Source organism: Balaenoptera physalus, assembly GCF_965194825.1.
Source record: "Balaenoptera physalus genome assembly, chromosome: 8".
Classification (NCBI taxonomy): Eukaryota; Metazoa; Chordata; class Mammalia; order Artiodactyla; family Balaenopteridae; genus Balaenoptera; species Balaenoptera physalus.
The window spans coordinates 12,988,495-13,015,767 of record NC_138887.1 but is presented as its reverse complement, the minus strand read 5'-3'; the positions used below and the strand labels follow the sequence as shown (position 1 = coordinate 13,015,767).

Here is a 27,273-nt window from a genome sequence, read left to right as displayed (position 1 = left end):
TCTTAGAAAGTTAAGCATAAACTTACCATATTGCCCAGCCATTCCACTAGGTATTTACTCAGGAGAAATGAAAACATGTCCACACACGGACTTGTACACAAATGTTCACAGTCGCTTGATCCACTGTAACCTAAAACTGGGACCAACTCAGTGTCCATCAGCAGCTGAATGGATAAACAAAGGTGGAATATTCATAGAGTAGGATACTCATAAAAATGCAACAACGTGGGTGAGTCTCAGTATCATAATGCTGAAGGAAAGAAGCCAGACAAAAAAGGGTACATAGTGTATGATTTCATTTCTGTAAAATTCTAGAAAATGCAAACTAAAATGACAGAAAGCAGATCAGTGGTTGCCTGAGGTTGGGGATGGAGGGAGAGGTAGTTTGCAAAGGGCAGGAGGAAACTCTCAGGTAATGGAAAGTTCTGTTTCTCAATTGTGGGTTTGGACAAATGTGTAATGACATGTATCCATCATTATAGTATCATACAGAGTATTTTCAGTGTTCTAAAAATCCTCTTTGCTCACCCCTATACACCCCCTCCCCCCATTTTTAAATGTTTCATTAGTTTGTCCCACTTTTAAATTTTTCATTAGACAAACTATCTTAAGTGTAGCTTTGGACTTTATTAAATCGGGAATAATCTGGTATTAGAGGCTTTAATTTTTACAGATTGATTTAGTTGGACTGGGTCAAGGTTTCTGTGTTATATATAAAGCAGAAATGTGAAGGAAAATTTATTTATTTATTTGGTAGTAATAGATATTACTAAGAATATGAAGAATTCTGCATTATTCCTTCCGACAATTAGTAGTCAATTTAAGTATTTTCTGTCTTTGCCAGATACTGACAATATGAAGCCATTGGAGGGTGTAAGAATTCTGGATCTAACAAGGTTTGTATTGGTTTATCTGTGTTTTGGTGATTGAATTTTCCCCCTTCTTTAAAAAGACATTTATTTCTTGGATTATAAGAGGGTGTTTATAAGCTTATCATTGAAATTTTGGAAAGAAAAACCAAGAAAATTTCCTGTAATTTCATCATTCTGCGAGACAATTAGTATAATACTTAGACATTTCTTTCCAATCTGCATATTTATATATAACTTTTGAAAATAAAAATTGGAACCATATTGAAATTACAGGTTTATCCACATTTTAAACATAATGTTATATTTTGAATATTTTCCCATGTCATTCAAAATTCAACAAAAAATATAAGATATTTTAATATAGTATATAGTTGTCACATAATTACTTAGTCATCCCCCAGTGTTTTTATATTATAAACGAGACTTCCTTGTACATAAATCTTTTCCTCAGGAAATCTTTCAGTTTCTTCCTTAGGATAGAATTCTGGAAGTAGAATTACTGCATCAAAGGGAATATACTTTTTAAAGCTCTTGATACATATGGCCAAATCACTTTTTTGAACAGTTTTAACAATTTTAATTCTTACTCACATTATATGAGCTTGTCTGTGTTGATGGACTATTAAGAAAAGAATTAATTTAAAAATCTTAACGATGGTAATGAATTTATCTATCATTGTTAACATTGTAGAGTACTGGCGGGACCTTTTGCTACTATGAATTTAGGAGATCTTGGAGCAGAAGTTATAAAAGTGGAAAGACCAGGTAAAACTACTGCTCTCTTTAAAACATAGAAACAAGCTAATAAATATTTTTAATAGTTCTTTAAATGTCCATGTACCTGTATGTGGGATGAGGAGAGAATTGAAATGAAGGGATTATTTCCCCTTCTCCTTTCTTTATTTTCCTCTGAACCTATACTAATATTAGATCTCTTTCTACTCTTTATACGTGCCAAGGGCTAAGGCCTGAGCCAGGTCCTTCACACGCACATGGAAGCGTCTGGTAGAAACTGACATGCAACACGTAAATAATGATGGTGCTAATAACAACAGTTAGTGCCAGGCACAATTCTGAGCACTTTGCCTGTATTAATTTGTTCAATCTTTACAACAACCTGTGAGCTGTTACTATTCCTAGATTATAAATAAGAAGCCAGAGACACAGAGAGGTCAAGGGATTTGTCCACGGTCACACAGCTAGTAAGAAATATCCAGACACTCAGCTCTGATCCTGGCCCTCCTGAGCCCCACACAAGCCTTGCTGCTGAGACTGAGATTAGAGTGGGCCTGGCCACCTTCCCTCACTGAGGGATGAAGGGAAGGCAAGAAATTAGCATTACTATTTATTCTTCAAGATCCGTTGCTTATGGATCTGGAACAGAATTCCCAAATTAGTGAAAAGGGTCTAGCCTTGAATAGTGTGCATGTATCTGTAAGACCCATAAGAGACTAGTTTATAATTACATCAACATATTAATTTACCATAAGTGATTAAACGCCATAAAGTAGAACACATGATCTAGAAGATTCAACTTCCTGCTACATAGATCTTCTTAAGAGGCCAAAGCAGTTAGCAGAAGAGTCTCTGATCAGCATGGGGAATGTTATCTATTTTATATTTATCTGGCCCTGTGCTTGTCAGGCTCCAGGTGATGGAAGAGCCTGGTGAATCCTGCTTTCCAGAGATAATGCTTCATTTATCCAGTCAGTGATATTTATCGCTTTTGGTCATTGCTGGATACATGCTGAGTAATGTTTACTTTCTAGCTGAACATCTTTTTTTTTTTCTTTTACAGGTACCACAAAACTTCTAATTTTCACATTGCTATCCAGTTTTAATACCACATACTTTCTAATTTCAAGCATTGGGTCTTGCATTTCTAGATAGAATAGCCAATCTGATTTCTCTTGCTATTTCAGTTGATCACTAGGTTAAATATTTGTACAGTTGGCCCTTCGTATCCATGGGTTCCGCATTTGTGGATTTAGCCAGCCACAGATTGGGTACTTTTATGATCTGCGGTTGGTTGAATCTGCGGATGCCGTACTGGTGGATATGGAGGGCCAATCATGGGACTTGAACATCTGCCAATTTTGGTGTCCTCAGCGGGTGCTGGAACCAGTCCCTCGTGAATACTGAGGGAATGACTTTATTTTATTAATTTTAGAAATCACTATTCCCTGTTGGCTTAGTCCTGTTTCTCCTTTGTACTTTTTCATTTCCACACTGAGGGACCCTTTCCTTAGTCTAGGCCTTTATTATGTCCCATAGCCATACACTAGGCATCAAGCTTTGTTCCTAGCAGGTGTTCATTGCTCTTTTTCTTACTAATTGGTCTCTCTCTTTTAACCCTTTTGCTCAGTACGTTTTAATGTTCATATTACATATTTTGTTTTTTCGAGATAGTTATTCAACAGATAGGAAGAAACGTCCCTTGGCAGTATTTTCACATTTCAGTCTCTTTTAGTGTCCACTTCCTCAGTTCTTAAATTAAATTTCTTTGCAGTTTTCTGACTTGGGACTTAGATTATTCTTACTTGAGTAATCAAAGAGCATATCAAGCTTAAGTATATTTTTTTCTTCTCTTTTTAGAGTCTTTCGGTGGGTGTAAACGCTATGCCTGCAGGGCCAGGCAGGTAACCTAAATGAATGACGTGGGCTGGGCAGCCAGTGATGCTGCTGTTATTCCAGGGTTGTCACCAGGAGGCAGGCATACCTGGGCAGGGATGTTGGTCTTTGTTCACTGCTGTGTCTGCTCTGCAGAGAGCAGCGTTTGTGACATAGTAGGCACCCAATAACTATTTGCTGAATGGATGAATGTGTTGAAATATCATGTAAGAAAGGCAGTCTGAATTTTTATATACTATCTCTAGATTTTGAAATCATGGCAGATAGTTAAAAACTTTAAGTTGTGTGTGGGTCAAATAAAACATGTCTCTCAAATTGCCAGTTTTACCAGTTTGTGACCTTTAACCTTTATTTCATTTCATGGGCCGTCCGTACTTATCCTATCCTTCCGCGTCTCTTAAACCCAGGTTATACACCAGGACCAGGTGGGGCAGGAAAGCCATGTAGGCCTCCAGTTTAGATTTCTGACATTATTTCCACCCAAGAGATGAATGTAAACATTTAAAATAAGCTGTCTACTTTTAGCCTTATCTTGACATTGCTCTCTTAAAAACAAAAATTTTTTTTTATTTAATGTATTGAGACCTTCAAAAAAGTGGAAGTGGCTGGACTCTCTTCTGCTTCTGGGAGGTCCTGTCTGATCTTGAAGATCCAGATTCACACATACATTTTTCCGTGAAGCCTATAACTGGTTTATTACTAGGAGGTTGTCTTTGTGGACTCTTGTAGTTTATATTTTTCCCTGACGTTTTGAGCATGCTGTTCAGTGTGATACTTACTATTTATTGCTTTGTGTTGTTTATCAGTTCATCCCCAGTTAGAACTAATGCTTCTTTTCTCCTCTGTCCTGTGTTCTCTCTTTCTCTTGTGAGGTTTTTAGTTTTTTGTTTTTAAGTAAAGGAGTCTATTCGTTAGCTTCTGTTTTGTTTTCTAAAAGGCTGTGTCTGTTTTTCTTTATCAGTTTCAGTGGGTAAAGTCTAATGGGCTAATAAATTAATTATATCATTTAAATGAGATTAGAATTTAAACTTTAACCCATATTCACAAATTCTCTCTTATTGGGGGGCTAATAATACTTAGGTAGTGATTAGTTTCTAATATCAATATTTAATCAGAACTTATAAAAATCTTAATTTAAGTGATACTAATTTGTGCCTATTAATTGTTGATTCACTTTCTGAGCTCCATCTACATTGTTTGCTTTTTGTGCAAAGAAAACTTTTTTTCTGTAACTCGATAGTGTTATCTTTGAATCAAACACAAGTACTTTTCAGAATCATTTGAAGTAGATGTTTAGAATAAAATACCCTATTTTTGATGTTTTTAAACTTTTGCTTTGAAGCAAGACATTTGAAGCAAGACCTAGACTACTAAAATTGTATTCTAAATAGCATCTTAAATTATTGACATCTGCTATTCAGTAGCTTATTTTGCTTTTTCTGATTTATTGCTACAGAATTTAAAAAATAGATTTATTTATCATTGTTTTATACCTAGCCTCAGATGCCCCTTTATCATAAAGACTCACTTATCATTATCCTGATTTAAATTATATTTAACAAAAATATTTTGTAGACCCAACATTTTGTTTGCACTTTTAATGCTAAAAACACTGAAAGAGCTGACTTGTTTGTCGAAGTAGGAGAGTAATTTTTTTCCCCCTCAGACTTGCCATTTATTAAATCTAAAGACTGCCAGTAGGATATTCCCTTCTGGATTTTGACCTTCAGGGATGGATTTTAGTGAAAGAAGCTATGGGAGGATTTAGTGATTTACATGAACAGGTAAAGAGTTTGGGCAGTTCTAACAAGGTCCCAAGGCCACTTTAGGTTGCTAATTCCACTGATCTTGTTTAGGCATCTGTGAACTTACATATGAGTAAGCCTGTTTGTTTGAAATGTCTCATGATGTTTCAAGGTTAAATAGTTCATACTATTATTTTCAGGAGCTGGTGATGATACACGAACTTGGGGTCCACCTTTTGTGGGGACAGAAAGTACTTATTTTCTCAGTGTTAACCGAAATAAAAAAGTAAGAATATTATCCCCTTTTTGCTTTCTTTGTGTAATTCTCTCTTTTTTAAAAAAAATTAATTAATTAATTAATTAATTTTTGGCTGCCTTGGGTCTTCATTGCTGCACGCGGGCTTTCTCTAGTTGCGGCGAGCAGGGCTACTCTTCGTTGCGGCGCATGGGCTTCTCATTGCGGTGGCTTCTCTTGTTGCGGAGCATGGGCTCTAGGTGCACGGGCTCAGTAGTTGCGGCTCGCAGTCTCTAGAGCGCAGGCTCAGTAGTTGTGGCTCAGGGGCTTAGTTGCTCCGTGGCATGTGGGATCTTCCTGGACCAGGGATCAAACCCGTGTCCCCTGCATTGGCAGGTGGATTGTTAACCACTGCGCCACCAGGGAAGCCCTGTGTAATTCTCTTGTAATAACAAAACTTTTGATATCATTGTGGCTTGTTTATTTCTACCCCTTTTTGTAGATATAAGTAATATTCCCAATAAGGTGAAATTTTATTTTATTTTATTCATTCACCAGTTACCAAGTAGAAACAGTAGAGCTTTTTATTAATTTTCCTTCTCTACTAACTTAAAACATTTTTTGAGAATTTATAATGGTTTTTAATGGAAATAATTTTATTAAAGTGAGGAATCACTTGATTTGTTACATTTGTTATTCTTTTGGAGATTGCTAATTGCCTACATTTGGTATTATTATTTGAAAAATTTTTACTATAATCCTTGCTATCATCCTAACATATCCGAATTGCAAATAAAATCAGTAAAAATTATTTAAATGTTTCTTCGTGAGGAAAATGCATTTACTTTAAGAGGAGAAATCTGTAATATGAATGGCTCTTATTGAACTGTCAGCAATAAGAAAAATTTTTAAGATACTATTTTAATATATATATTTTTAATTTTTAGAGTATAGCTGTTAATATCAAGGATCCAAAAGGGGTGAAAATCATCAAAGAGGTACAGTATGCTCTATAGAAGGCATCTAGTCACCTGGGTTGTAATTAGGGATTTGAATATGAGTAAAAGTGTTTTAAAACATGATTTCGTTGGCAATCTGAAATTTTGCTATAAATGCCATTTGAGTTTAACTTCGTTTTTATACTAAGTATAATTTGCTTTATAATTTCTGGTATATTGTGTTTAACATTTCTCCATAGTGTCAGAGTGTTCAGTTATGGTACTAGTGTCCATTGACCGAGTGCCTGCCCTGCATCAGATCTTAGGCCTGGGTACTTTATTCGTATTATCTTCTCAAATCTTCAGAATTTTCCTTGTAAATGAAGTATTATATCCTCATTTTCACAAGAGGTGAAATGAGTCTCAAGGGGCTTGAGTGATTGTCTAAAGATCACATAGCTAGTAAAGGGAGGAGCTGAAATTTGAACCCTAGGTCTACATCACTGTAGAGCCCAAGGTTTTTCTAACACTTATTCAGATGGCTGATGTGTGCAGACCTGATCTTGGCATCTTTCCTTGAGGGGCCAGCACAATGGTTAGGGGCATACCCCAGTGTTCTACTGCTGGGATTCAAATCCTGCCTTCTTTACTTACTAGCCATGTGACTTCAGGCAGGTTACTTAACTTCTTTATGCCTCAGCTCCCTTATTAGCAAAATGGGGACAATAATAATACCTACTTCTTAGGGTTGTTAGAATTGAGTTAATATTGTGTAAAATGTGAAGAAGGGTGCCCGCCATAGTCATAGTAAGCACTCATTCAGCATTACCTATTATTATTGTTCCCGATGCACATGAAGGTGGATTCATCATGTGAGATAAAACTTGTTTGCCATCCTTGTTAAAGTTTGAAGTCTAGGGCTTCCCTGGTGGTGCTGTGGTTAAGAGTCCGCCTGCCAAGGCAGGGGACACGGGTTCGAGCCCTGGCCCAGGAGGATCCCACATGCCGCAGAGCGGCTGGGCCCGTGCGCCACAACTACTGAGCCTGCGCTCTAGAGCCTGCAAGCCACAACTACTGAAACCCGCGCTCCTAGAGCCTGCGCTCCGCAGCGGGAGAGGCCACTGCAGTGAGAGGCCCGCGCACCGCAATGAAGAGTAGCCCCCGCTTGCCGCAACTGGAGAGAGCCCGTGCGCAGTGGCGAAGACCCAACACAGCCATAAATAAATAAATAAAATAAATTACAAAAAAAAGTTTGAAGTCAAATGTAATGGATGTAAATCTCCTTGATTAGAGAACCAAATCCCCAAATTTGTTTTATATCAAAGTATCAACTTTAGCTTCATTGCTCTGATGCTTCTTTCCTTATCATCTGGCTGATTGAAAAATAACGTCTTCTAATTATTAAGATCAGAATCAGTGTTCATCCGCTCTGGTTCTGTTGGATCAATCCAACAAATTTAGAATTTTACTAGATATATGTTGAACCAAAGCTTGGTAGTTGTCCTGATCTCACTGTCCTGTTTTCCTACATCTTTTCTATAGCATAACTTAGGTTTATTTGCTTGTTTTTATTTTCTTTCTCAGTTACAACTTAATATGATTTTTCTAAATTGTTCTCTGTTATTATTGCCCTGCCTTTTTTTTAAAAATAAATTTATTTATTTTATTTTTTTATTTTTGGCTGCATTGGGTCTTCGTTGCTGCGTCCGGGCTTTCTCTAGTTGTGGGAGGCGGGGGCTACTCTTCATTGCGGTGTGCGGGCTTCTCATTGCGGTGGCTTCTCTCGTTGCGGAGCACCGGCTCTAGGCACGCGGGCTTCAGTAGTTGTGGCACGTGGGCTCAGTAGTTGTGGCTCATGGGCTCTAGAGCACAGACTCAGTAGTTGTGGCGCACGGGCTTAGCTGCTCCACGGCATGTGGGATCTTCCCAGTCCAGGGCTCGAACCCGTGTCCCCTGCATTGGCAGGCGGATTCTCAACCACTGTGCCCCCAGGGAAGCCCACCCTGCCTTGTTTTTCTATGGCAGCGACCCTCATCTTGGACTCAACTCCCATTGTCTTCATTCTCAGGCCCTTCTTTTTATTTTTTCAGTAGTTGTTATTATGATGATGATGATGATGGTGATGATGATGAATCATCTAGGAGATTGTTCTTAATTCTTCTCTTTCTGGTTTATGTTTCTCAGTTCCACCTTCAGTGTTCACAGTTCCTGCTTCTTTGCTTCCATTTCAGAACATTTTGATATTTTATCCTAAATAGTGAAGGTTTCAGATTTGATTTAACAAATACTTTACAAGTTCATTAGGGTTTTTCAAGGGGGCAGTGTTAGGTGGAATTCATAACTCTTGCTCCTAAGACATCAGTGTACACTGGAGTATTTTAGGCCTACATGTATAATTCTAACCAAAAGAAATGAATTTGCTGGGACGTCTTTCTCACTCTCTTTGGATCCTGCCTCTGTCCTCCACCAGATTGTAACAGTTTTAAATTGTTTCACTATGGGTGTGGTTTCTCTTCATGTCTGATAACAATAAAGTACATTGCAACTCATATTAAACTTTATAATAGATTGTCTGTAGTCATTTTTCATATCTGTTGCTTTCAGCTAGTTGTACAGTTCATAAGTTATATATCTTACAGCCTAGAGGAAAAGTTATTTTTTGCCTAGTCTTTTTATTCTTTCTGGCATGGATTTCTCTTTTGGTCTTAAGAGTAGCAAAACAACCTTTGTATTCAGAACTTGGTGGCTGTGATTGCTAATATAATGAGTCTAGTTTATAGATACAGTTCCAGAGTATTATACAGAGCAGTCAGCTGGATACATGAGAGCTCCAAAAAGTATGACTCCTTTGTCAACCAGGCTAATCAAAAATAGGTTGTGTAGAAGAGAAAGCTCTGCTTAGAAAAGTCTATGTATTTTCATGGCAATATGATTTGATAACTTCCTAACACGTCATCTATATTTCAAATAATTCTCTATGTTAATTAGTTGACAGCAACAGTATCCATATTGTGGGTGTGAATCATGGCCAATAGAGCAGTGTCATGGGTTTTATTTTCCTCCAACATCTTATTATGAAAAATTCAAACATACAGAAAAATGGAAAGAGTAGTATAATGAACTCTTATTTACCCTATGCCTAGATGCAACAGTTTTAACATTTTGCTATATTTGTTTATTTACATATGAATACATGTGGTATGTGTGTGTCTGATTTTGAACTATTTGAAAGTAAGTGAAAGATATGAAACTTTGTCCTTAAATCCTTCAGGAGACATCTCCTGGGGGGTATAGCTCAGGGGTAGGAGCATTTGACTGCAGAATACATCTAAGAGTAAGGACATTCTTTGACATACATTTAAGAATTATTTTATGATTTATTTTTTTACTGATAAATGTGGTTAAATTATTATCATCACTTCCACTCTATTTCTGATCTTGCTCATCCAGTCTGTTCCTAAATTATATCTAATGAAGACAATTCAGAATTAGGTATTCTGTGTTTCAATTGATTTTAGTTTTTTTACTCTGTGAGTAGAAGGAAGATTTTTTTTTTCCCAGAAGAAAAGGAAAAGATGATGAGTTCTCTAACATGCAAAATTGTGCTTGTTTCTTATTGTGGGTAAGATTCTAGAATAGATTATTAGGTGATCTGTGAGCGCCAAGATGAGGAAGAGGTGATCACCAACAAAACTGGGAACAAGTCTTTTTTCCCCCCTCACTTTATTTCCTAGTAGATCCTTGTATCAGGGAAATGCGATAAATGTTTGGTCTCCACTGAAGCAGTTGACTTGTATATTACTTGTAGATAGTGTGGAGATCCATATAACTCAGGGAGGTTTGTGATGTCTCTGATTTTAGCACTGCACTGTTTAGAATTTTAACGAATGCCTTAGTTAACGCTTTAGGGAACATACGTGATCTTGAAATGGGTAAATATCCCGAAAGAGAGAGGGAGGGAGAATATGTTGGATGGCAGACTCACTAAGAATCAGTACCTAGTAAATAGATAGTATATGTTTATTTAAAATAAATATTTATAAAATGGAGCAAAGAATAACTTCTGCGCTATACACTTTTCTAGGGATATTTTATCAGTAAGTATCATAATGCATACATATTGAGTTCTTGGGTAATAATAAAAAGCTACTAGGCATCTTTATCAGTGGAAGTCTTTAGCTTCTAAATTCAACTTTTCCATATTTTTCTTATAACTTCGGAGAGTCATACTACATGGTACTCTGAGCACACCTCTTCTTAGCTTAAATTTTTTTTTCTGTTGTTATACAAGTAATATCTGCTCATGGGCAAAAAGATTAATATTTTAGTGTATCATATCAAATCTCTTTATGTCCTTGTATACTCATTTTTCCCGATAAACATGAGATAATACCATGTATATTGTTTTTTAATGTTTTTTGTTTATACATTCTGAATACTTTTCTATTAATATAACTTATTCACTATATTTATTTTCTTGTCTTATTGAAACAGTGAATTTGTTTGTGATCCATCTGAATACTTTATGTGAATTGAAATGTGACTTATGATGGTATAGAAATCTAAAAATACAAATACCCTATATAGTTAAAAGTTTTAAAATTGTGGTATAATATATATAACATAAAATGTCATTTTAACCATTTTTACTTTACAGTTCAGTAACATTAATTACATTCATAATTGTGTGCAACCATCACTGCTGTGTATTTCCTTTATGTTTAATCATCCCAAACAAACTCTGTATCCATTAACCAATAATTCTCCACTTCCTTCTCCCCTCAGCCTCTGATAACATCTAATTTACTTTCTGTCTTTATGAATTTGCCTATTCTAGATATTTCATATAAGTGAAATGATATAATATTTGTACTTTTGTGTGTGTCTGGTTAATTTTACTTAGCATAATGTTTTCAGGGTTCATCCATGTTGCAGCATGTATCAGAACTTTGCTCCTTTTTATGGCTGAATAATATTCTACTTTACTGGATGGATATATTTGTCTGTTGATGGATACTTGGGTTGTTTCCACCTTTTGGCTATTGTGAATAATGCTGCTATGAACATTTGGTTACAAGTACCTGTTCAAGTCCGTGCTTTCAGTTATTTTGGGTATATACCTAGGATTGGCATCTCTGGGTCATATCTTAATTGTGTTTAACTTTTTGAGGAACCCACACAGAGTTTTAAAGTTAAAAATAATTTATCAAATGTCATTTGCATAAGGTACTATACTGTGCACCATGCAGAATACGCAGCAGAGAGATGACTGGTATAAAAATCGAGATGTGTTTGATGTGGCTTGTTTTCTTTAGTGCCTGCAGGAGTGCCGTGTAAGTAGCAGACAGAAGCTCAGAAAAATATGTGGAATAAATTACAATGTAACTACAGTTTACATTTGTAAATAAAAAACAGCTTTGTGTTTTATTTATACTAACACCCATTCTCCCTCCACATTTTCCAAGCAACACTTGGTAGAATCATTAACAAAAAATAAACACATCTCCACTTGGGCTCTCCCTGGGGCATACTGCATAGAGTTGCCCATGTGAGAAGCAGCTCGAATGGTAATTGGCACCTGATATTTGGAAAGGATGCCTGTATGGCTTAAGATTTGGGGTGCATACTTGAAAACCTTTCTCTCTCTGTCCAGTATCTTAATGTATGTATCATTCCTCTTCTGACAGGTGGTCACGTGGGCCCCTGGTACCTCTGTTTCAGGAGCTCTGGAGGATAACAGCTTATCCTCCTAAGGATGCCTCCTAAGATCTCCTCCCCCTAAATTTTGTTAAGTCAAACAGTTCCATGTATACACTCCAAATCTGGTGACACAATAACAAACAGGCACTCAGTTTATTTACATGTTTCCTTCTAAAGTTTATGTAAATTCAGTTATTTTCCATCTAGAGCAGAGGTTGGCAGACTGTGTGGGCCAAATCAAGTTTGTTTTTGCACAGCCCATGGACTAACGGTGAATCTTACATTTTTAAAGATTGTTAAAGAAAAATAAAGAACATGTGACAGGGAATGTATGTGGCCTGAAAAGGCTAAAATATTTACTTTTCGACATTTTATGAAAAAAGTTTGCCCACCCCTGGTCCAGAGTCTTATTCTATTATATTAGTTTGTATGTGTGAGAATGTATCTATGTCAACATGGCAATTAAAATTCTTGAATAGTTATTAGGCACTTGGATATGTTTGAGAATTACTGTAATGAATTTTTCTGGATGACCTGGTACAATTTTTGTGATGACTTTTCAAAAGATATATAGTCACAATTGAAATTTTGTAAAGAATTTTAAGATTAAGGTTTACGATGGCTTGTTGCAGTGATCTGGGAATCAGAGTTGGGGTTTTGTTTCTGACAGTTACTGATTTACTGGGTTATAGTTTAGCAGTCTTTTTTTTTTTTTTTAAATGGTTCATTAAATACATTTAAAATTCTTCGGAAAGAAAGCATCTGGAACGTGTGAAAGCAATTCAGAATCATGTTTACATGTATTAAGTGCCTATATGTACATGTTGTAATGAGGAGTATTACATAATAAGGATGGAGTAGTAAAGACATTGTATTTAGTTTTATTTTAAAGGGGTTAAAAGATATTTTTCATATATTTTATGTACTTATATTTTCATATATTTTATGTACTTATATTCTAATTTTTTTACCTAAACTTCTGAGAATATATTTAGATGGACCATGTAGCCTAGATATTTCTTACATTTAATGTAAGCAGAATCCACTTAATACCATGGTAGTAACTGAAAATTTTAATAGCCATTGTTTTACTGGCAGTCATACCTCAAGTAGTTGACCAGAGCCTTCATGTTTATCTAAGAATACTTTGTAATTCTACTTTTCCTGTGATTTTTCTGAGCTTTTACAAAGCGAGGATCAATTGTGTTTCCTGAAATCAGAATTCTATCATGTGGGGGTTTGTTGAAAGCTGGGAAGTCCCTTAAGAAGTCTGACTCATCTTCACCTCTTCTTTCAGCTTGCAGCTGTTTGTGATGTATTTGTGGAAAACTATGTCCCTGGCAAATTGTCTGCAATGGGGCTGGGCTATGAAGATATAGACGTGATAGCGCCTCACATAGTCTACTGTTCCATCACAGGTATTTCAGCACCACACCCTCGTCAGTGGCGAGGTTTTCCAGTTTCTGTGTCTCTTTCTGTATATAAGAAACCTCTTGCTAGTGTTGGTTTTCTTGACGTGGTTCTGCTCTCCCTGCCTGCCAAGCCATTTTAGGTTGTTGAAAATTAATCACTAAAAAACATTAACCTAAATGAACATTTTTCATATTTCTTCTGTGAATTGTCTGCCTGTAGTTTTGCCAATTTTTCTATTGATATTTCACAAATACTGACAAGGTACTATTATTAACTTATATGTAGAATTACAGGTGAAATATTAATTGGCTTTAAGATAACATAGGATCTCAACATATCGCTTCAATATATTCAAAAGTGCTAAAGCCAACTGAAAGAAAAGAGTGCTATAAAGTCTTTTAGATTGTTCAGCCCTTGATGGTGAACTCTGTGTGTGTGTTTGTGTGTGTATAAGTATGTCTTTAGGCTAAAGGGAAAAAAGTCATCGTATTAGTTATCTTTACATAGTTTATAAGCACTTAACTATTAATTAGGGATACAGTATTAAAAAGTTATTCTTAAAATAGAAAGTTACATTAATAACTTTTGTCAGAATAATTTATAAGATTTTCAGATTTTATTAATTCATCCACCAAATATTTACTGCAGGCCTATGATCTGCCAGGCAGTATTCTAAGGTTCTGAGATACAGCAATGAATAACACATATCTATGCTCTCCAGCAGATTTACATTCTAGGTTAAGGAGATAGATAGTAAATAAGTAAACACATTCTTTTGTGTTTTGTTTTTTGTAATTGAGTGCAGTAGTGATAAGGTCAAAAGAGTGAAATTAAACAGGGCAAGGGGAATGAGGTGAGGAGGGTCTATTTTATACTGGGAGGTGAGACAAGGCTTCATTGATAAAGGGGACATTTAAGCCGAGACCTGAATGAAGTAAAGGAGTGAATCGTATCATTATTGGCAATGAGGGTTTCGGGCAAGGGAAACAGCAAGTGCAAAGGACCTGGGGCAAGACTGTGTTGGGCCTGTTTGAGGACCAGCAGGGATGACTGAAACAGAGTGAGTGAGGGGGAATGTAGTAGGAAGAAAATCAGGGAGATAATGGTTAGTAAGATGATGGTTAGTAAGGGCTTGTGGGCTGCTCTTAAGGAATTAGGCTTTTACTTCGAGTAAGATTGTAAGCTAATGGAGAGTTTTAAGCAGAGGAATGATGCGACCTGACATATTTTTAAAAGGATCACTCTAGCTACTGTGTTAAGAATAGACTGTCGAGGACAAGGGTAGTGGGAGAACAATTACGAAGCTATTGAAATAGTCCAGGCTAGAGATGATGGGGGCTTGAATTAGGGTAGCAGTGGTCGAGGTACTTAAAGAGTGATAGAATTCTAAATGTTTTCGAGAAAAGGGGGTAAAGTTTGCAGATGGATGAGATGTGAGTATCAGAGAAAGACTAGAGTTAAGGATGACTCTAGGGTCTGGGCCTGAGCGATTAGAAGAATTGCTGTTTACAGAGTCGAGGAGGACTGTGGAAAGAAGCTTTGGGAGGGAGAACATCACGTTGGACTTGGAATGTCAAGTCCAAGTCTAGCTTGAAATGTAGAGTAAGGGCTTGGATCTAAGAGTCAGGAGGTGTAAAATTTTATAGTTATGAGCAAATACATGGTATTTGAAGCCTGTATTTGATCTTTTACAGAGTGAGTGTAGATAGAAAAAGGAGAGTCTGAGTGGCTGAGCCTGATGCACTCCCACGAGTAGATGTTTAGGAGATGATGATGACGCAGTGAAGGAAGTCGTGAAGGAATCGTCAACAAGGTGGGAGGAGAGCCCAGAGGCGAAGTGAGGAAAGGGTTTATTTTCATAGACAGTTTAAGCAGAAAAGCATAAAGCATAAAGCACGTTGGACCTGAATTACTCGCATCTCCTAAATGCACCACACTCTCTCTCACGGCAGAGCCTTTACACACGATGTTCCCATTGCTTGGAACACTAATCCCCTGCCACACCCGGTGACTCTGTCTTTGTCCTTTAGATCTCACCTTGGATGTCATTGCTTCTGTGCAGACTTTTTCTCTCGATCCCTGAAGATTGGGTTGGCTGTTCTCTATCATATCTTACTCTTTACTTGTCTGTCTCCCCCACTATCCTGCAGGCTCTTGTTCAGCACACAGTATAGAGCACATGGTAGGGAGTTTCTTACCTCAATGAATGAATAATCAGAACTTGGCTAAAGAGTTTTTAATAGCTGCCATTTTTTTTTTTTTTTTTGCATTCTACTTTTCAGAAATAAGTGTAAGTGGTAAACGTTATGTTTACATTTTCCAAAGAAACTTCCAGAGGATAGCCTGGGGTTAGGGCATAGTTGGCCTCATCTGTTATTTCTTATGTAGTTCGTCCATAGCATTAGCGTAATGATCATTGCTTTAAGGGACCAAAAGAGTCCATACCATGAAGTAAATATTCACTTATTGTCATTAGGTCCCTATGCCTTAGGTTTTTTCCTAAGGCAGTAAGGGAACTAGTACATTTAAAAAATATTTTAAAAGGGAACCAAACAAAAACTTTACTCCTTATATTTCGGTAAATTTATCTCAAAATAGGTATCTGAATATCTTGTTTTACTATAAAAGCCACAAAAATGTTATCTTAAAAATATTTGTTATTCGTAAAATTATAAGAACCAAAATACTCCTATTTCTGTGTGTTAAGGTTAATTGAGATATTATAATACTTTGACTGTGACACATTACTTTAGTATAAATAGTGCTTTTCATGGTGTAATTGTCTGTGTGGTGGTATTTTCATATAAAATAAGCTGTAATTGCAATATTTGGACAATTGTTATTATTTTAGATTTAGATCAAAGAGCCCAGCGATCATTAACTTCTCTACTGAGCAGCACGAGAGATAGGTTCTGTACATGGTAGATCTTTGCCGCTAGACCTGACTCTTTTTCAGATGTACTATTTTATAGATCTGTAATCACACTTTTGTTTTTGTGTCTGTGTATCGAATACTTATATGTGTGTGAGAGAGGGAGAGATTTTTCCTTAAAATCTCACAATCTAATGGAAATGTTGAGGTCTAAAATATTAAAATAGGTGAACTCTTCTGAATTACCCTATAACCATAAAAATTCTACATAACTAACAAATGCAAAATCTTACATGACAGTAAGTATTTATTTCGCATTGTCGTAAATGTGGATTGGCTGGGATTCAACTGATCTAGACTCGTTAGGTTTGGCTCCAAGTTGCAGGTCTGCTCTGCATGTGTCTTACACTCCTTGGACCAGTGGCTACCAAGTACGTGTTCTCCTCATAGTGAAAGGCAAGAGCACAAGAGAACAAACTTAATCTCACAAGCACGTTTAAAGCCTCTCTCTGCTCACATCACATCTGCTAGTATTCATTTGGTCAAGGCAAGTCATATGGCCAAGCCTAATACCAAGAGGTGGTTAAATATAATACTCGAGTGGCAGGAACTACAAAGTCTCATGGAAAAGGGCATGGGATCCGGGAAGGGTGAAGATTGGGAATAATAATGTATTTCATCACATCACCCAGCTAAATGAAATGCTAATCCACTTGGGAAGCCTCACACTTTCCCAAAGTTTCACATCTGTATCTAACTACGGTTAGAATCAAAAGTTCTTCTGGGCCTTGTCTTGTGACTGGAGAATCTCATAAGTTTTCTTCCAGTTCTCAGATCCTGTACTAACATTTTAGTGTGGCAAAGTCCCTTAGAGATAGATTATATAATCCAGTAGTTCTCAGCTAAGGGGAAAATGGGAGTATCATATGCTTTTCGGTAATAGGGATGGGGCATGAAGGGGTGATGGGGAGAGGCATGTGTAGTCTGAAAAAGCAGCCCTCTTTATTCTATACTCCTGTGTATCCCCACCTCCTGACAATGGTTAGAAAAACATTCACACAGCTCTCTCTCCTTTATTTCCTGATAAGGAAACAGACCCAGAACAGCTAAGGGACCTAAGGTCACACAGCTATTTAACGGCAAATGGGTTTAAAACTCAGGCTTCTTGACTTGGTATTAAGTGCTTCTACGCTTTCTCTGTTTAGACATGTATCGTTGTTAAGTGATGACATGGACTTTGTGATTACAAGACACTGAACAGGTCTCCCTGAGAATATATATTTTTGTTATTCTCTTTCATTTGTTGTGGATCATATTGGCAGCGGTGGGAGTCATGAGCAGAGTTGCTCATCAGGGAGTCTAAATTTCAGCGGATTCTTTTGGAAGCAGCCGTCATTTGTGAGTCATGAGTTTGTGCGTATATAAAGCAAGGGCCATCTCTCTTTTTTTAGAAGTTTGATATTCTTGGTAATCAATGTTTGTTTGTTTTTTTTTAATGAGACTGATTAGATCAGTCTAAAGTTGCACATGTTATTATGGGGATCCTAGACTTTCCTGATGTTTCCCAGTGGTATTGATGTCTTGTCAGTGCTTTCCAAGCCCAAATAGTCTGTTCTCACTCACATGTTGGCCTTACTGCTGATGAGAGTAACCTTGGAGTGGTTGGGAGTTTACTCTAATGCATTCTGACCGTTGTGTGGCTGAGATTGCCTCAGTCTGTGAAACCTGGTCTACAGGACAAAAATGCTACACTGATCACAAGGGAGGAAGGACCTGATTATTTCTATTAGCACGGTCCTCTTGTCATTTCAGAAGAAGCTGAGTATGAACATTAGGGGGCAGTGTTTAAAAAGCTATCAATACAATTCACTACGAATTCCTTTTTGAGAAAACTGTAGTGTTTCCTGTGTACCACTGGGTGGAGAGAATCTCTGAAAGGACATATCTATATTTTTTCAAAGTATTTTTTTTTCAAAGTGACCATTCTCTACCTTTCTATACTTTTAGAAGTACAATGATATTTTCCTTAGCAATTTAATTTAAACTTTTATCTTCTTTCCTTCGTGTCTTCTGTGCATGTTATTAGTTATACACACTTAGCAATAAGAATGCTCTCTACCACATTTTAAAGACTTTACTTTTTTTCTTCATGTTAACTTCATTACTCTTTCTTTCTAAAAGGATAAACATTACATTATGTTATTGACTAAACTAATTTTGTGGTAAGAACATTGTGTTTACCCTTTAAATAAAATTTCTCGTCTTTTTTTTAAGGAAAGTAGTTTGCAAAGCAGTTTTTTAATTTTTGAGAACAAGTTACAAAAGATGATATGCAGAATGATATTATTCATACAGAGTTAAAATTATATAAAATATATATTTTTTGGTAGTTTACTCGTATGTGATTAAAATATAAAAATATTCATGGTAATGAAAAATACTAAACTCAAGAGAATGATTACCCCTGGGGAGTGGGGAGGGAGGGAAGGGGGACAGGGATACACACAGGACTTCAGCTATATTTGCCAAATAGCCAACTGGCAGATGCATGAGTATTTGTTATGTTATTCTGTATACCCTTATTTATTTATTTATTTTTGGCTGTGTTGGGTCTTCGTTGCTGTGTGTGGGCTTTCTCTAGTTGTGGTGAGCGGGGGCTACTCTTCGTTGCGGTGCGCGGGATTCTCATTGCGGTGGCTTCTCTTGTTGCGGAGTGTGGGCTCAGTAGTTGTGGCACGCGGGCTCAATAGTTGTGGTGCGCAGGCTCAGTAGTTGTGGCGCACGGGCTTAGTTGCTCTGCGGCATGTGGGATCTTCCTGGACCAGGGCTCGAACCCGTGTCCCCTGCATCCACCAGGGTAGCCCCATTCTGAATACCCTTTTATGCTTGAAATAACAGCAGCAAATGATTCAGAAATGCCCAAATAATCCCTTCCTTTCTCATTCCTTTCTTTTGTCTGCCCCTCACCCCCACCACTCCAGTACATGTTTCTTGAGCTTCTGTAGATTCCTGGCTGTGTTGAGTGTACAGAGTGAACAGTGCAGCCATGGTCCCTGCCTTTAAGGAGCTTACAGCCTAGTGTGAGAGACACTTCATAAACAGGTTAAGAGAGTATGGCATGTACTAACAAATTGCGCTGTCATGAAAGAATCAAACAGGGTACTGCAGTGGAGATTAGTAGAGCAGGGGATGCATAAGTAAATGGGATGGTCAAGGAAGCCCTTTCTGGGGAGGTAACATTTAATAGACTTAAAGTATGAGAAGGAGCCAGCCATGCAAAGAGCAAGGGGAGGAGCGATTCAGGCAGAGAGAACACCACGTGCAGAGGTAGGAAAGATCTAGCTATCTTTAAAGACCTAAGAGAAAGCCAGTGTTTCTAGAATACCAATAACTGGGAACAGCATGCTTGAGAAGACACTGCATAGAGGTGTGCAAGTGCCATGGTGTGCTGGAAGGGGTTTGAGCAGTAGAGGGATATGATTCAAATTACATCAAAAATGATCTTTGAAAGAGGTGGGAATCAAATACTGATTGTCTCATTGAAGAATTTCATTATAAACATTGGTCTTGAAATAAGGTTCATGTTGGAGAGAGTAGCTATTAAGATAAAATTTCTTTAGATTACTAAAGGCTCCCATGGTGTTTCAGAGTCAATAACAGAGAATGATGAGCCCAGATGGATATGGCAAATCATCTAGCAAACTGCATCCAACACTATATCATGGCAACGATAATACAAAACAAAACACTGCTGCACTTGGATTCTTATGGAGTGAGTTAGTCTGTGTATATGTATATTTTCATCATTTTCTACATATTCACCACATAACCATGTCTTTTAAAAAAGAATAATTAGAAGTCTGCCTGCACTCTAAACCCATAAAAATTTTGAAGGGGAGGAAAATGAGAAAGAAAGAGAGGGAAGGAGGGAGAGAGGACAAAAGAAAGGAAGGAGGGAAGAAGGAAAGGAAGGAAAGAAGGAAGGAAGGAAAGAAGGGAGAGAGGGAGTGAGGAAGGAAGGGAGGGAGGAAGGAAGGAAGAAAGAGAAAGAATCAGAACTAAGTCAGATGGGATAACAATGGGCAAGTTTTTTTAACCTCTAAAAATAATAGTTCAGTGTAGTTCATTAAGCATCATTTCTAGATTGAATAAACAATCAGTTACAGATACGACGTTGAAAGAGGTCCTCACAGTCAAAATAACTGGAAACTACTGGTCTAAATTATAGATGTCTCTGTTGTCTCCCCTTCTAACAGAACATTTTTTTCACCAGAATTTTAGAGTGTTGTGGTCATCTGTCCAACTTTATAGTCAGTGATCCCTAGCAAAAGTGTGGTTTAACATATTTACCAGTTTGTACCAAACTCATTGTTTAAACAAACAATGACACCGTCTCTGCAGGGGAAGAGAAACTTAGCACATAAATACAAGATTTCAAAGCACAGCCCATAAAACTAGGGACTGAGATTATATTTTGTCTGTAGACATGGACAGACTCCAGAAAGTGACTTTATGCCTTCATTCTATCCCCCAAGGGCATAATCTTTTTATCTTTAAATACTTCTTTTTACCCTTACACGTATAGCAGATGTGTTATACAAGTTGGGCTCAGTGGAGTGTAAGCAGAAACTATTCTTTCCCACGCTACCTCTGCAAACCTGCACTCCTGACTCATTTTCCTTGCTCATTGGTGAAATCCCAGGAAAGTCCTGCACACTCTTTTCCCCGATTATTTTATTTCAAGCATTACAAATTCCAGTCCAATCTAAAATCAAAACTTCAGACTCTTGTACAATTTATGACTTTTCCCTTTCTCCAGCTTGGGCCTGACTTCTGGGAAACCTGAAGAGTGTGTGTGTGTGTGTGTGTGTGTGTGTGTGTGTGTGTGTGTGTGTGTTGGAAGAGGATAGTCAGTTTCTTCATTCCTCCATGATCCATCTCTTCCCTGTTGCTTGCTTCTCTTTGTGATTCCTTCAGAGTCAGGCCCTCTTAGGGGAGAGAGTGAGTTAATGGGTATAAAAGAGCTTGTGCTTGATGGGGGTAGTTGGGCCCTGCATTGCGGCCTCCTGTGTGCCTGAAGCTCAGTTGGTGGCAAACTGTCCTACGGGGATTCGGACTGTAGTTCTCCCTCTTTAGTCCTCGGTTTTGTGCGGTCTTATGTATACAGAGGCCACCTGTTCAGGTCAAGGTCACTTTGTCCTATAGGCAGCCCTCATGGATAGAATTCCTTTTTAAATTTTTGTAATTTTTTAATTGAAGTATAGTTGATTTACAGTGTTGTGTTAGTGTAAGGTGTACAGTAGAGTGATTCAGTTATATGTGTGTGTGTGTGTATATATATATTCTTTTTCAGATTCTTTTCTGTTATAGGAACATTCCATTATTAGTACAAGATACTGAGTAGAGTTCCCTGTGCTATACAGTAGGTCCTTGTTGATTATCCATTTTATATATAGTAGTGTGTGTGTATTAATAGGATTCCTTTTAAAATGAACTAGTTCTGCTCTCCTGATGGTCCACTTAGCCCATGGGGAAAACTCCTCCTTGCTCTTCCTCACCATTGGGAGTGAAGTTTACTCCCAAATCTTTTAGTTCTGCTGCCTTTCCCTGCTGTAACCATAGCCTCTTGCTTTTGGTACTTCTTTAGGCACATGTCCAGTCCTTATGTACTTTCATATTCCTAAACTATAGGCCCAGATCTCAGATGCTTTTTTTGAAGTGTCCCTCATGTGGCTTGAAGTAAAGAGGAAGCAGCTTGCCCCTACCCTATGGCAGGGTGAAATGCACAGCATGCTGACAATTCTTTCTTTTATTTTTTTAAATTTATTTTATTGAAGTATAGTTGTTTACAATGTTGGGTTAATTTCTGCTGAGCAGCAAAGTGATTCAGTTATACATATATATGCATTCTTTTTCAAATTCTTTTCTGTTACGGTTTATCACAAGATATTGAATATAGTTCCCTGTGCTATTACAGTAGGACCTTGTTGTTTATCCATTCTCTACATAATATTTTACATCTGCTAATCGCAAACTCCCAATCCTTTCCTCCTCCACCCCCCGCCCCCTTGACAACCACAAGTCTGTTCTCTCTGTCTGTGAGTCTGTTTCTGTTTCGTAGGAAAGTTCATTTGTGTCATATTTTTTAAATTAAAAAAAAATTTTTTTTTCTTTTTTCTTTTTTTTCTTTTTTAGTATCTTTATTGGAGTATAATTGCTTTACAATGTTGTGTTAGTTTCTGCTGTATAACTCCTTTTTTTTTTTTTTTTTTTTTTTTTAAAGAATTATTTATTTATTTATTTTTGGCTGTGTTGGGTCTTCGTTTCTGTACGAGGGCTTTCTCTAGTTGTGGCGAGTGGGGGACACTCTTCATCGCGGTGCGCGGGCCTCTCACTATCGTGGCCTCTTTTATTGCGGAGCACAGGCTCCAAACGCGCAGGCTCAGTAGTTGTGGCTCATGGGCCCAGTTGCTCCGCGGCATGTGGGATCTTCCCAGACCAGGGCTCGAACCCGTGTCCCCTGCATTGGCAGGCAGATTCTCAACCACTGCGCCACCAGGGAAGCCCTAACTCCTTTTTTTTTTAACATCTTTATTGGAGTACAATTGCTTTACAATAGTATGTTAGTTTCTGCTTTATAACAAAGTGAATCAGCTATACATATACATATATCCCCATATCGCTTCCCTCTTGCGTCTCCCTCCCTCCCACCTTCCCTATCCCATCCCTCTAGGTGGTCACAAAGCACTGAGCTGATCTCCCTGTGCTATGCGGCTGCTTCCCACTAGCCATCTATTTTACGTTTGGTAGTGTATATATGTTCATGCCGCTCTCTCACCCTGTCACATCTTACCCCTCCCCCCCACCCCATATCCTCAAGTCCATTCTCTAGTAGGTCTATATCTTTATTCCTGTCTTGCCCCTAGGTTCTTCATGACCTTTTTTTTTTTTTTTTTAGATTCCATATATATGTGTTAGCATATGGTATTTGTTTTTCTCTTTCTGACTGACTTCACTCTGTATGACAGACTATAGGTCCATCCACCTCACTACAAATAACTCAATTTCATTTCTTTTTATGGCTGAGTAATATTCCATTGTAGATATGTGCCACATCTTCTTTATCCATTCATCTGTCGATGGACACTTAGGTTGCTTCCATGTCCTGGCTATTGTAAATAGAGCTGCAATGAACATTTTGGTACATGACTCTTTTTGAATTATGGTTTTCTCAGGGTATATGCCCAGTAGTGGGATTGCTGGGTCGTATGGTAGTTCTATTTGTAGTTTTTTAAGGAACCTCCATACTGTTCTCCATAGTGGCTGTATCAATTTACATTCCCACCAACAGTGCAAGAGTGTTCCCTTTTCTCCACACCCTCTCCAGCATTTATTGTTTCTAGATTTTTTGATGATGGCCATTCTGACCGGTGTGAGATGATATCTCATTGTAGTTTTGATTTGCATTTCTCTAATGATTAATGATGTTGAGCATTCTTTCATGTGTTTGTTGGCATAAACCCACGCACATATGGTCACATTATCTTTGATAAAGGAGGCAAGAATATACAGTGGAGAAAGGACAGCCTCTTCAATAAGTGGTGCTGGGAAAACTGGACAGCTACATGTAAAAGAATGAAATTAGAACACTCCCTAACACCATACACAAAAATAAACTCAAAATGGATTAAAGACCTAAAATGTAAGGCCAGACACTATCAAACTCTTAGAGGAAAACATAGGCAGAACACTCTGTGACATAAATCACAGCAAGATCCTTTTGTGTCATATTTTAGATTCTGCATGCAAGTGATATCATACAGTATTTGTCTTTCTCTTTCTGATTTACTTCATTTAGTATGATAATCTCTTGGTCCATCCATATAGCTCCCAGTGGCATTATTTTATTCTTTTTTATGGCTGAGTAGTATTCCAGTGTATATATGTACCACATCTTCTTTATCCATTCATCTGGATAAAGGTTGTTTCCATGTCTTGGCTCTTGTGAATAGTGCTGCTGTGAACATAGGGGTGTATATAACTTTTTGAATTATAGTTTTGTCCACATATATGCCCAGGAGTGGGATTGCTGGATCATATGGCATCTCTATTGTTAGTTTTTTGAGGAACCTCCATACTGTTTTCCATAGTGGCTGCACCAGTTTGCATTCCCACTAACAGTGTAGGAGGGTTCCCTTTTCTTCACACCCTCTCCAGCATTTGTTACTTGTAGACTTTTAATAATGGCCATTCTGACCGGTGTGACCTGGTACCTCATTGTAGTTTTTATTTGCATTTCTCTAATAATTAGTGATGTTGAGCATCTTTTCATGTGCCTGCTGGCCATCTGTATGGCTAACAACTCTTTGTAAGGAAATTCATGCTAAAGGTCTCATTTATCTTTCCACCTTTTCTCACATACCCTGAAATGGATGATAAGCTAAGAGCAGCAAAACTGGTTTCATAGTCTTTTAGCATGACCTGCGTTGGTGTTCTGGCACTTACGGCATTCTTTTTGGGTTTGAAGCCTCAACTGAAACTGAGGCAAGAGAGTCCTGTTTGAACATTCTTTAACTCAAAGTTTGTTGGAGAAATATGTTTTTCAGGTAGTAAAGAATAACATTAAGTAGAGCAAACCTGAGATATCTGTGTTCGAAATTTTTAAGTATGAAAAGATAATATTTAGTAAACTAAAAGTGTTTTGACTAATTCTGTATACATTTTAAATTATTTAGACACAAATGAAAAGGTCAGTCATTTCCATATACATGATTTTTAAATAAATATCTTTTCCCAATAGCAAATCCCACTTTAAAGCTGATACTGAATTGTTACTGGGTATAAGGAACATTGTGATAATTTTCTTTGGGAACTTTTTATGAAACTGTGGGATTAAGAAAATCTATTGGACTGGAACATGGATAAAATGATTCCCCATTATGCTGGAAGAGACAAAATTGCTGTTCTTAAAAGAACTCTGCTGGGTGTAATTAGGGATATGCAGTGAGCACCATCTCATGACACAATTTTATACATAAATATGTGTTTGAGCTTCTCCAGTTCTCAGACACTTTCATTTCTCTCGTACTATTGATCGATAAAAGAGAAACCCATGACTTGAAAAGGAACTTGAGTTGTTTTCTCAATGCTTTAAAATTCTAAAAGCAAAGAGAGAACCTGAGCCTAGAAATATGGTATAAATCTAGAATCAGTTGGTTTCACCTTTGGTCTCTGATTTCTAATATATGGATATATTGGTTCCCAGTTCAAAGAACCACTTGGGGCCAACAAAAGGGAAAAAGATGACAGTGTTAGTTATTGTCAAAGCAGTAGTTATTTCAAAACCTTCACAAATCGAATGTTTCATAGATCGTGCCAGATAAACATGCCAAGACTTAGCCACAGTCCAAAAATCCTGTCATCAGAACTAAATTGTTTCCCCTTATGGTAATAGGTCTGGGATATAAATCCACAAATTAAAGAAGCAGTGCTATATAGGAAGAAATGTTATGCTTAAAAGGATTAAAAAAAAAGAATGTTAGATAAAATTTAGATAGCATTTATTTTGTGAATGCTAATGAATTTTTTCTTTCTTTGGATGGCCTTCCAAGCCAGCATTAGTGCAATACTACAACTTTCAGCCGTTATTTGAACCATAGTAGCTTCACAAAGGTCAAAGTATGTTGAGTAAGTAACAGTTATACACCCTGAAAGATAAGGGATGTTGATAGAATATCAGATTGTGGAATCAGTGAATCCGTTTTGTAAAGAACATAAAATTCACAAAAATTTATCAAGTGAAAAATACCAAAGTTTAAAAAATTTGGTAAACATTTGGTTATAAGAAAGACTAGTCTAACAAATAGTCTGATTAAAAAATGGGTCAAGGATGTGAACACATTTCTCCAGAGAGAATATACACATTGCCAATAAGCACATGAAAAGATACTCAACATTACTAATTATTAGGGAAATGCAAATCAAAACCACAATGAGATACCACTTCATACCCACTGGGATAGCTACTATCAAAAAAACAAAAGTTAACAGTGTTGGTGAGGATGTGGAAAAATTGGAACCCTTGTGCACTGTTGGTAGGAATGGGAAATGGTGTAAGCCACATAGGGGGTTCTTCAAAAAATTAAACATAGAATTACCATATAATTCAGCAATTCCACTTTTGATTATATATCCAAAAGAATTGAAAGTGAGTACTTGAACAGATGTTTGCATTATGTTCCTAACAGCATTATTCAAAAATAGTCAAAAGTTGGAAGCAACCCAAGTGTCCATCAGTGGATAAATGGATAAATAAAATGTGGTATACATACAATGGGATATTATTTAGCCTTGAAAAGGAAGGGAATTCTGACACAGGCTGCAACATGGATGAACCTTGAAGACATTATGCCAAGTGAAATAAGCCAGTCACAAGAGGACAAATACTGTATTACTCCACTTCTATGAGGTACCTAGAGTAGTCAGATTCATAGAGATAGAAGATAGAATGATGATTGTTAGAGGCTTGGGGGAAAGAAAAACGGGGAGTTACTGTTTAACGGATGCAGAGTGTCAGTTGGGAATATGAAAAAGTTTTAGAGATGAATAGTAGTGACAATGTGAGTACCACTGCACTGTACACTTAAAAATGGTTAAAATGGTAAATTTTATGTTATGTATACTTTATCATGATTAAAAAATTAAAGTTAAAAAATAAAAAATTTAAAAAGTAAAAAAAGAAGGCTAGTCTAAACTACAAAGTGTACTGTGAAATTCTAATTACTGTGTCACAACCACAAGAAAATGTTGTTTGTACTATGTTTTAAATAGTGGTCTACAAATACAAATATTTGATGACTAGGTATTG

General features: G+C 37.2%; 1 protein-coding gene across 15 annotated transcripts in view; it reads left to right on the top strand.

Moving 5' to 3' along the window:
* Positions 1–27,273, top strand: part of SUGCT (succinyl-CoA:glutarate-CoA transferase) — a 789,655-nt gene that overhangs the window by 11,259 nt on the left and 751,123 nt on the right. For 14 of the 15 annotated variants that reach the window (XM_082473570.1, XM_082473569.1, XM_082473565.1 and 11 more), the window contains exons 2-6: positions 845–896; positions 1,564–1,637; positions 5,449–5,534; positions 6,431–6,481; positions 13,419–13,539. In XM_082473570.1, coding sequence (XP_082329696.1) covers positions 845–896; positions 1,564–1,637; positions 5,449–5,534; positions 6,431–6,481; positions 13,419–13,539 — 384 coding nt within the window. The remainder of the gene's footprint in view (positions 1–844; positions 897–1,563; positions 1,638–5,448; positions 5,535–6,430; positions 6,482–13,418; positions 13,540–27,273) is intronic. The other variant, XM_082473561.1, reaches the window with a different exon arrangement.